At 36.6% G+C, this 12192-nt stretch overlaps 2 protein-coding genes across 2 annotated transcripts in view; both read left to right on the forward strand.

Moving 5' to 3' along the window:
- LOC139710941 (uncharacterized) overlaps nt 1–4668 on the forward strand; it is a 35365-nt gene extending 30697 nt beyond the window's left edge. Inside the window, exons 9-10 of the mRNA XM_071622866.1 lie at nt 3692–3894; nt 4516–4668. Of these exons, the coding sequence (XP_071478967.1) occupies nt 3692–3894; nt 4516–4668 (356 nt within the window). The remainder of the gene's footprint in view (nt 1–3691; nt 3895–4515) is intronic.
- Nucleotides 4669–7925: 3257 nt separating this feature from the next.
- Nucleotides 7926–12192, forward strand: part of LOC139710942 (uncharacterized) — a 29420-nt gene continuing 25153 nt past the window's right edge. Inside the window, exon 1 of the mRNA XM_071622867.1 lies at nt 7926–8073. Within this exon, the coding sequence (XP_071478968.1) occupies nt 7926–8073 (148 nt within the window). The remainder of the gene's footprint in view (nt 8074–12192) is intronic.

The following is a 12192-nucleotide window of genomic DNA, read 5'->3' on the forward strand; positions in this document are numbered from 1 at the left end:
TCACACAACAATAGATATACAATGAACTCTTGAATGAATCCCATAAGAATTGGAACAACCATCTCCCAGCATTTCCACTGATTCCCACTGATCAGTTACTAGCCTTCCCCTTTAATGTTCCTACAATAAAAGTGGACACAATTGTTATACTACTAGTATTGGAAAGAGTAACTTACCCAAAAAAATGAAATGCAATTCAGAAGTAGTTTTTGCTTGATAATACTTTTTGCCTGGGCTTGCCAGCAATAAAATTAATTACCTTTCAGAAGTTCCCATAGGCCACACAGTTGAAAATTCATTCAGCCAGGTCATGGTTAGCCCTTGCAAGACTAGAAAATGTAATACATGGATCTTATATACTACATAAAATACCCAATTTAGGGTATATGTTTGCAAATGAAATGTTACAGAATTTGGCCAGGCACTTTATTATGAACTCAACATTGAACATTGGAAAAGTGTGGGAAATATATCTATTCTGATGGACTTCATTATACCAATGCCTCAACCCAACACTTCTGCGTAGATTATTTCAAGATTTTATTGAGATGTATATGCATGTTTCTTTTCCACTTCCATTTCATTTTACAGGAGGGCACAGACCTGGCTTTCTACATTGGACAAATTGACAGGAAGCAGAGACCACAGCCCTTCATCTTGCTGATGGGAGGATCCTGGAAGAAGCCACTGCAAACCTTTGTGATTACGAAGTTTTCGCTACACGACGCGAAGACCGAGAATACGAGGAAGCGATCACTTGTGACAGTCCCCGTACTCTGACTCCCGTCCCCATATCTATGCAGTTTCGCTTTCCTGTACAAGACGGAGGCGTGGGGACAAGATCGCTGATTGGATGGCTGACTGGCTGGCTCACTCCTGCCCAGCATCGGGACCGAACGCTATTTTGGCCAAGTACCGTACTCGTTTTCCCCCGGACGGGACGTTCCTCACATTTGATCATGTGCAGAAGCAAATTTCGCACACGACACGCTTAACTCCCGGCCGCGTTGTGCTTGCGAAAACTCCCTATTGTAGAGAGACAGGGATTCTTGTTTCCAACTTTGACAAAGGCTGTGGACTGTGCATTCAAAGTGCATTATGTCCTAGATGTAGATTACCAGGCTCAATGTTTTGCTGCCTTGCAGTTCTTGGAGACAGTTGTGTACAAAATGCCTGGTAAAGTGACGTCCAATTCTGTGAGAGAGATCAGGACATACCTGAACTCTTCAAATCAGGAAGATTAGATGCGTAGAATGAGATTTTCATGGTCATCAGAAGTTTAATTGACAAAGTTGACTTTTAGGTCATTCGTCAAAGCAAAGGTTTGGTATCTATGTTTTATTTGTTTATAACTCAATAAGTAATGGATACATGTCACATGGAAAGATCAAAGGTCATGAGAAGATTGTTCTATTAGTGGGTAATGTTGGCCCTTGAAAACTTGCGATAAAGATGGGCTAGAAATGAATTAAAAAGGGTATTTTGCATAGTAATGACTTAATGAAATATTGGGCAAGATCTTCACAGGTTTATACTGAAGCATGACAGTCAATTTTCAGAAATATAGCAATTGTGAAATTAAAACCTCATATCTGTTGAGCATAATGGAGGTGACACTCTGTACTGAATGTGGCCTTCATAAAATTCAAAATGAACTGTTTCGTAGAATGTATATTTCCATTATGAATTTATTTCATTGTATATAATCTTCATTACTGCCATCTCTATCACAGGAGTGACAGAGATGATCTTTGCTGGACAGATGTGCTGTACTTGGCACATCCCAGTTATGAAGAAAAAAAACTATGTATTGGTAGCAGGTATGACTTCTCAAATTACACCAGTAAACAGGAGTAAGTTTCATTATAATTACAATGTACTGTATATGTTATTTGGTCTGTTCAGATATGCTGAATATAGGTATGGAGTAGAATTTTCACAAGAGATAAAACTTATTTCTTAATGTGAATGATTTCTCCATCTGCAGTATATTTACAGTCATCATTGTACTGTCAAGGAAATATAATCTAATAACCCCTGACTTACTATTGCAGATGTTCCCCAAAAGCATTGCAACTGAAATGATTCAAAATGTTGTTACATCAAATTGAACATTGTTAAAAATGATCTAGTTAATAGAGAAGCTGTGTAGTGCAATACCTTCAGTAATATTTTCTTAGTGGGGCAACAAAGTACAGTATTGGGACAGAAAAGCAAATCCTTAGAGGGCCATTCCCTTAAGCTTTGCTTATGAGATTTCCAAGCGCATGTAATAGTGACAAACACTTCAAGAACAAAGTAAGTGGTTCTAAGAAAATCAGATACATGTAATTATTACAGGAATAAGACTTATTCAAGATTTATCTTGTCTTGTCAGGGTATGATCACTATAAAACTGGATAATGTGTCTGTAAGGTGTGCATAGGACTGTAAAAGCATTTTGAAAAATTACATTCTCTGTTTACTGTTCATTCAGTTAGCCCTTTTGGACCCATCTGAGGGCAACTGATGGTCCCCATGCACCCACACAATATGAGAAATGAAGCAACAAAATATTCAATGTGGCACAGGTATAGATAATCTCAAGCTGAACACATCCATGTTATGCATAATAATTAATTCTTTAATTATTGCATATTTCCAATTCAATTTGCCATTGCAGTTTAGTTGAAATATTGGGAAATGTGATTTTTACGGCGTTAAGCGCCCCATTTGTATGTAAGTGGAATCAAAATGTACATTTGACAATACACTAAGCTTTAGATGAGTCGAGGTCAATTCAGCTGGGAAATCACTTAACTGAAGCATAGCAAAAGCTCGTGATTTTTCCTCTGCAGTCAAACTGCATATTTTTACTAAATCCGCGCAAGTCGACACATTTTTCTCGGTTCTCGAGAACTTCGACTTATCAAAGGTTAACTGTATAAGAAGAATTGTTACTCTGTATATATTCTGAAAATGGATGAGACAATTCTTGATTGGCTCAATTTGTTATTTGTAATAAGTTTGCACATCGACGGACAGATTGACTGATTGAAGGTTTTCTAATACGCTGTCAGTGATATAGACAGTGAAAATGTGCAGAAATATATAATTGGCCAAAAAAATAAACATTTGTGTTATTGTGCTTATATACAAGTGAGTTGTACAGTAATATGGGATTAAGAACTGTTTAAATTCTAACATGAATATGTAATATTTGCTTTAAACAACCCAGTTGTATAAAATTACTTTTAAACAACCCGGTTGTATAAAATGACTTTTAAACAGCAGTTGTTTAGAGTTTTAAACAACTTTTTTTAAACAACTCAGTTGTATAAAATTACATTTAAACAACAGTTGTTTAGACTTTTAAACAACTTTTTTTAAACAACCCAGTTGTTTAAAATGACTTTTAAACAACAGTTGTTTAAATTTTTAAACAACTTTTTTAAACAACCCAGTTGTTTAAATTTCTTTTAAACAACAGTTGTTTAGAATTTTTAAACAACAAAGGGTTAAAAGTTTAAACAACTACGTGTTGTTTAATTTTTAAACAACAGTTGAGCGATTCACCGGTTAACTTGTAGTTGTTTAAAATTTTAAACAACCTTGTTGATTTTTTTCTAACAGTGTGTAACAGAAAAAAAAAAAATGATTTACAAATTATATAAATGGATGATCCTCTCTCTTGAACAAACTCTGTGGCCAGGATTTACCGAAGGTTCGATTTTCTGGGATGATGAGGACGATCAAAATTCGAACTCCCGTCGAGGAGTCCTTCCGGATGGGAACTACGACACCAACACCAGGCTTGAGTATTGCTGTCGTAATGACGGAAGACCGACTAGCGCCATCTATCTCCCGACTCGGGACAACTTCTTCCTCTTCCCACGCTTCGATCACTGTCAAGAGGTATAGAACCATATCTCCCTCTCCCTCTCTCCATGTCCCCTTCCTCTTCTTCTTCTTCTTCTTCTTCTCCTCCTCCTCCTCCTCCTCCTTCACTTCCTTCTTCTCCTGGTTCTTCTTCTTCTTCTTGTTGTTCTACTCTTTCGTAACTTTCTCAAGCCACTTATCAGATTAAAGCCTTTTCAAAAGAACCATTCGACCTCTATCAAAATACTACGTTCAAATCATTTCTTTTTGTAGAGTCCGGCTTTTATCTGGCAGACGCAACTCTCTGTAAAATCATACTCAAACAATTATGGCCATATTAATGATAATTGCGTCTTGGCTCCTCAAGTTAGAAACTTTATGAGTATTGCAGCCTAATATATTTGATGTAACTATAGAAGCATGCAGGAAGCTGGCAAATTGGCAAATTCTGGCCATTGTTATCATTTCTAAGACAATTAACTACGATTTTTGAAATCTGTATGTAGGTATGCAAATATGCAAAGATATTGATAAAAACAAACATAAAAATAGATAATTTTATAATCAGGTACCTTCGGATATTTCGATTCTATGTCATGGTGTGCAATATCTGTAAAACAAAAAAAAAATGGTTCCTTTAATAACTATCATGCACAGGTCCATGGCATGACAGTGACGAGTGAATATCTATTCTTCGACACGGAAGACAATAACAACGCCGACTCCGTGTCTGGCGAGTATCCGTTTGAGGGCGCTATCTCTTCCACTGGAGAAATCCTGATCAACTTGTGCTACTATCAGAGAATCTAGCATTGAGCAAAGGAAAGGACCAAAGGATAAACAGCCCAGCCCCCGATGCGAAGGAAAAAAAAAAAACCGCCCATCGATCTAAATGTGCATTCGTTTATTTATCATTGATATTGACGTATGGTTTAATAAATGGCTGCATGAGGTGTGTGGACAGTCTTGTCAGGTACATGTTATGTATATGACATGTGTACACAATAATTATGATAATGTTGACTGTCCCTTCAAGACACATTATCCTCCACCCAGCTCATAATGAAAGAAGTACACAAGTCTCTTCTCTCCTATGTTTCACCCATTCCCATTTCCTTTCATTTCTTTGACTCCACCAATTCCCTCAAATAATCCTTTCTCTATCTTAACTTCTCCTACCATACTGAGTTTTTGAAATAAGTTTTATTGACCATCGAAATACAGTCTTCTTCATGTCGTCTCATGCAGTCATATTATTGAATAGACTTACGTAAAATGTCTTTGTTGCATTTGGAGTAGAAAAAAAATGTCGGTTATTGTATATTGTAATTGTAACGTTGGAATGTATAACGTCCACCCATTCTTTTTTTTTTAATGAGTACTTTTTCTTGATAAAAGGAATAAAACAGTAACATGGAAGTTACAGTCACTTGAGTATAATAGTTAACTGATATTGCTATATACAGTGAATGCACCAAAGTTTGGTGTCTGTACGCCCTTTATCGTTCTATTGATTAGGTCATACTGTAGAAACTAATCATAAGCTATAATATACACAAATAAGTGAATCATAGGGCACTTTGTCAATCACTTGCGATAAATAAATTATGTATTAATGAAAGTCATATGTTTCCTTTTCTTTGCTGTAATTTTACTGTTGAGAGTGAGTTGACTCTTGCAAATAGAGCACACGCTACAAGAAATCATAAGAGACACTGAACACTTTTAGTGACTTGAGACTTTTAGACAGAGAAATGTAGTGGAAATAGTTGCACCTTATTTTGATGTTGTTGCGATTGAATTATCAATGTTTTGCGAAAAAAAAAAAACCCTCAATAGTTGCCAGTGGTTGCACACGCTTCGATGTTTAAAGAAGGAACTAAGTGTATTACGACTGAATATAAATGATGTGTCGAGATTACTTGAAATGACAAGTTACTTTACATTCAAATTGTCTTTCATTAATGAAACTAAACAAACTGTAGAAATAACCCGTAGACTTAACCAGGAGTATAGAGTCAAACATATTCTAGAAAGTTTTACCAATATAACATATAGTAAGGAAGTTGTCATTAGTCAATGTGTCTTCCCGCCAGTGACATTACATTTTCACATGATGCCAAAAAAAAGTTCATGATGTCATCTTCCTAAGCTCCACCTGATAGATTCCTTCAATAAAACAAACAAACAAACAAACAAACAAACAAACAAACAAACCGCAATGTATTTAGGATCACAGGCGAGTCAAGCTTGTAAATATTATATCAACTAAACGCCCAATCCCGTTAAAATACAGTCATTACCTCTCTGCAAAAAGAATACGTCGATATCAACGCCTGCATAAGAGATCGACTGTGTAAAACGCTCAACATGTCATCACAAAGGCAAATGAAACCCCAAACATGTATGTCGATTAAGTGCATGCATAAATGCTAGGATAACACATCAACAAAAATTGGACAATCAGTTGAACAGTTATGATTTTTTAAAGTTTCGGTGAGCGGCCATCGATACATTATCGATCGATGAAAAGGCTACAACATTGTGTGACGTCACGTTCGATGTAATGAGTCGTGGAATATGGTGCAATGTTTCGTATATGACCAGTCTGGGGCGAATGAATCAGGTTCAGAGTGATAGAGAAAAAGCGGAAAAAGAAAGCCAAATGACTCTCTGGTTCATTTAACGGACTTTCATTTAAAAAAAGAAAGAAGAGATAGTAGGACGTTTAATTTATATCCCTTTATGATATTCCTTTGTGTAAAACACGTAGCAGTTTATACCCTTGTCGTATAGCTAAGGGCTGACGTTGTCTTACTGTCTTAGTCAGTGTTAGTTGTCACTGGTGTCTGTGATACAGAGGATTTACATCCGTCCTTTATACTCACCTTTAAAATCGCTTCGTTGTTTGATAATCGTCTCGTATTTCTGTCTTTGATAATGCAGTTGTTATTTTTGGATGTAAGTGATTATAATTCTTCCTCGCATCACTTTATAAGCATTAACGCTCATTAAAACCCGAGCATGTAGAGAAGTTATCACCAGGGGCTCCCCTATGTAAGAGGCTTACAGTAATCAAACGAAACGCACCAGGGCTTCATAGTATACTTTCCTATGTAGGTTTCTTTTTATCTTGCGATAAGAAAGAAAAAGAAAAAGAAAAGAAAAGAAAAGAAAAGAAATGCTGGCAAGGATAACCAAAGTTCTCCAACCCCAATCTCTCTTTCTCCCCATTCGTATTTTATTCCTTCTTATTTTTTCCCTCTTTGAGGAAGGGAATGACGACTTCCAGTCATCCAAAAGAGTTTTTCTCGAACAAAGGGAAGGGGCCCCAGCAAATATTTGCTCCCGAACAAAAGATGAGGGGTAAAAACGTTGCTTTTTCTCCCTCTGGCTTCTTACGCGCACCCGAGCATGGCTATCCCCTCTCTTAGTCGTTTGTGCGAAACATTGCACTGCTATTCTTGGATTGTAATGCTCTAAAAAGAGGAACAAGTGGGTGAACGATCGACCATTTTACACTTGCTCTCCTCGATCGGTGATCTTGTTTTTTTCCGTCGGAGAAATTCCAAGGTGTGCAACCCGCTCAATTTCTTCTGATCAAATAAATGTCAAATTTCACAGAGTGAACTTTTAACAAACCAAATTGACTCCTCTGAATAGGAAAATTTAAAGGACTTGTATGAACGACGTTCGTCTAATCGTAGCTGTCCTGACACGCATGCCAGAAGTATCCTCAGAGCGGGAGAGAAGGAGAGGGAGAGGGTGTTGGGAAGAAACAGAAATACGGGCAATGCTGTGAAAGTAGTTTGAGGATCGATTACAAGGAGTAACCGGTAGTCTGCTAGAATCAGTGGATCGAACAGTTGAGCACCGTATATGTGTATGTGCATAGTCTGTGTGTGTACTTAGCTAGCAGAAATCCAAGTTGTCACGTCAAAAGCTGGTTGTGAAGGATGATGACAGCAGACAGTCTTCGTCGCCAAAGGGAGTGGAAGAAGTCAAGTTGAACAGTTGGATCGTGTGTACAGGGCTTTGGTGATGGCAAAGTTAGGAACTTGGCGATGATGGTGGACGGTAACAATCTTAGTGACGACAGGGAAGAAATGGATCTATCTGGCTCGGAACAAAGCTCAGGTTCTGTAGGTAGCCCAGATGGATCGTTCCCCAAGATTTGGGGGACAGAGGCATCATTGTTACTGGGCCTCAAAGACGGTAAGTCGCACAGCGTCTATATTACGTTACATACGAAATGTACTTTCAGTTGAAACAGGTGCAACGGAAATGCAGTTCCCTTCTACACACTCGGGTCCCACCACACCACTGCCCCAACTTGTGCTGAAATGAGTCTGTAAGCTGTACATTACTCATTCAGACCAGACCTGATTCATGGTTTACAGTGCACATTGAAGGTTAGAATATGGCCGTGTGTTGGTAAACCTCTTCCCACCTCCCTGGTTTAGTAAACCGCACTACATACAAAGCAAACCTGCATTTTATGCAAAGATGTGCAATGCATAGGAATCTATTTAGACAGTATAAATCCCACTATAGTAATGGATAAGTCAGCTATAAAAGAGTGTGAAGTTTGTTGAATGTGTCAAAAGGTCAGTGAACTTCGATGATTTTGAACTCTGCAGAAATAGGTATGTACTATAGTAGTATTATACCCCTTGCCTTTTGAATGCATCATCATCATCATCATTTTGCATAATGACAGAGCTCTGATGTAATCCGTAGGATATATAAATGATATAAATATATGTGTATGTACTATATTATTTATTCATTTATTAATTGTTTACACTTGTACAAACATGGATGTAGGTCAGCTCATATCCTTTATCTTATCTCATTGTCCTATAGTACACTTAGTAAAATAACAGTAGTGTATAAAACACTCATTCTGGTGTCCAAAATCATCATCAGCTTGTCACTCGACACTCCACAAGCTGAGCAGTATTAGTCTACCTCCAACAAACATTCAGGGCAAACAGGGAGAGACAGAATAAGGAGGTCCTCTCTCAGGGAGTTCCAGTGGTAGACTGAGGGTCTTCACATTTGCATATCTAAATCATAAACTATACAAACCAATCGAAATGCTATTAGCAAAAAGGTGTGACCTGATCGAGGTCAAAGAAAGAACCAATGGAAAGTAAATATGAGGTGATCATTTCAAATTTATGATATATAGAGATATCTTTTATAACAAAATGTGACCATCCTTACCTCCTAAATTCTCAATTCCAGTAAGATTAATTTCATGATGCTAAGTACATAAAAAATTATATTTTAACCAATAGTTCAAAGACAAAGTGAGTACAGGAGATATGTAGAGATATGATTGTCAGACTTGAGTCTTATAATGATATCATATCTTTTAGATGCTCATTAGAATTTAATAGGAATTTGGATGCCTTACCTACCTAGATGGATACCTTTAGAACTAATTCTGAAAGAGGCTTAGGCCTTAGCCTCTGTATTCACATCCAGATTTAGGTGATGCTTTAAGTTGGCCTAGTCATGGCCAGATGGAATGGTGTCAAACTTACACTTGATAGATTCATTCTTCCAAAACTTGTCCAGACCAGTTTCAAAGAGCCATGTAGACACTGGGTGCATAAGGTCTTTTTGTTAAGCTATTCCAAGGTTTCCTAATGTGCACATGCTTATTATGTCTTGTTATATAATTTGCTGTAATACATCACAATCATATATGTTCCAGTCGTTTTCCAATTAGCCATGGCTCATCACTATTGTTCCAGATTAATTCAGTTTACCTGCACCACTGAATGAGTGTAAAGGGGTTACTTACTTTCTATTTCCTGCTATGGAAGACTGAAATGAGTAAATTACATCATAATCACGACAACTAGTGTGCCTTGCATGGGAAAGAGGGCAAAGTTCATACGTGTGAGATGATCACCTGTTGTGGGTGGTTGGTTGTAGTCATTGTAGATCTTAGTTCAGTTCAGATTCAGGTAGCTGTTTTTCTGTCAATCCACCTCCTTTAATTAGCTTTCTGTATTTTGTAAAATCTATTCATCAATAACATGTACATAGAAATGTACATATGAACAGATTGATTCATAGTTCTATCGATATTTAGCTATATGATAATGGATGTTAGAGCTATGTGGAAGAAGTTGCTATATTACAACAGATCATGGAGAGGAAAAACAAACATATTAGAGATGACAACATCAATTGGTGAAAACCATCAATTGGTGAAAACCAGGAAACTGTAATATGTGTAGAAACTTGTCATTGACACAATATGATAAACCCTGAAGACTTAAAACTTCAAATAGAAAGCAAAACATGTACCACTGATTGGTATTGGTTAAAAGGAAAAGACTGTTTGCGATCTTGTCTTTTGAAAGGGAGAGTATGAACATTTTACTAACCCTGTGTAGTTCACTTTGAAAATACATTGATAGTATTAAGATGGTCTACTTTATGTGAAAAGAGCACAACTTTTGTAAGTTTATGCAACATTTTAGATACTAGCTCTATGGTGGTATGCACAGTACGTTTGGAGATTGGCAAGATAATTGTGTTTCAGAAGAAAATCTGGAAAATATTGAATAGAAAACAAAGTCACAATTTGCGAGTCTGCTTTGGAATTGCTGCATAGTGTGTAATGAATGCTTGGGCATACCATCCTATAATGGTCTTCATAGTCCTTGTGGGTTAGAATAAGTATTATTACAACATGATTGTACACTAAGAGAATGCATATTATCTAGAAGCAGCCTGCTCTTATTGGCAGTAGTTAAATGAGACTTTTGGATAATTTTCAGACTTTTGCATTTGGGCAACTATAAAGCAGGTATACTGGGTACAGAGTTTCAGAATTTATAGTAATTGCAACAAGGAATGTTTTCAGAATTCATAAAAAGTCAGAATGAATGATGATGATGACATAGTGCAGCATTTTCACATAAGGATGCATGATTTAATACTCAAGGAAGCAGAACAAAAGAAGAAAGCGTGCATATCTTCTACACAGGGGAAATTTTGCTACAACACGCATTTCCCATACACACTTGCCTTAGTATAATACATGGGACTTGTCCTTAACAGGTTGATAAACATGTGACGTATGATAATGAATTACATTTCTACACACTGGAATATGTGAGCCTCCTATGTCATCGTCCTTGTTCAGTGTAATTGTTTTGGGTTTTGAAAGTATCGGTTCATCTTCTCAAGGATCATGATAAATTCCATAAATCTACACATGGTAATATTGATCTGTACTGAATAATGTGAAATTATGAAAATTATTGCCCTTTAAAGGACAAGTTCACCTTCATAGACATGTGGGTTGAGTGAATGCAGCAATATTAGTAGATCACATCAGTGAGAGTTTGAGGAAAATCGGACAATCCATTCAAAAGTTATGAATTTTTGAAGTTTCTGCTCAGTCACAGCTGGATGAAAAGACTAAGTAAACTTTTGATGTCACATGAGTACAACGATATAAAGAAAGAATAAAGAAAATTCAACATATTTCCATTTTTCTCGCATAACAAAAGAATACTCGACTCCTCTCTTTCAGAAGGCAGGGGGAATAATATTACCCTTAACATACGTCAGTAGCAAGTCGAAGAAATGTGCACTTTATTAAAAAAGTACAGTTTTGTGAAATTCTCTTTTTATTTTCCTTTTTATAGTTGTACGCATGTGACATCATACACTGTAGTAGTCTTCTCTTCCAGCAGTGACTGCGCAGATACTTAAAATATTCATAACTTTTGAACGGATTGTCCGATTTTCCTCAAACTTTCACTGATGTGTTCTACTAAGTAACTGCATTCTCTCAATCCTAATTGTATATATGAAGGTGGACTTGTCCTTTAAGAATGATGTCTAGGGACTTTAAGCAAAACAGTCTTATTAAAACATTTAACTCAATTTTCTGATATAAATGAGATAATGATAATAAAATTGATTAATGATAATATGAACACTTCCAATGCACCGATATCCATCATGAATAGACGCTCTTGGTGCAGGGAAAGGCAGAAAAAATATCCATGAAGAGACATTGTAAAAATGGTCAATGTAAAGTAAATAGAAGATTATGACTTATTAATTTTGAAGGAAAGGGGCCTCTAACTGCAGTGTTAAACAGTAGTTTTGAAAGTATTGGAATAAAGTACTTGTAAGATGAATTAGGTAAAACCTCAGCTTTACATCATTTATTCCTTTCCCTCAAGTGTGTATATTATAAAACCATTCTCTAATATCACTCTACCTGAAGTCAACTGGTGTTTGGGATGGAATGTCAGATCAGTTATCCACTCAAAATGGGGTACAATTTTCAGT

Source organism: Diadema antillarum, unplaced genomic scaffold (genome assembly GCF_040938485.1).
Source record: "Diadema antillarum isolate AM-2024a unplaced genomic scaffold, OU_Dant_1.0 seq00001590_RagTag, whole genome shotgun sequence".
In the NCBI taxonomy this organism is placed as follows: Eukaryota; Metazoa; Echinodermata; class Echinoidea; order Diadematoida; family Diadematidae; genus Diadema; species Diadema antillarum.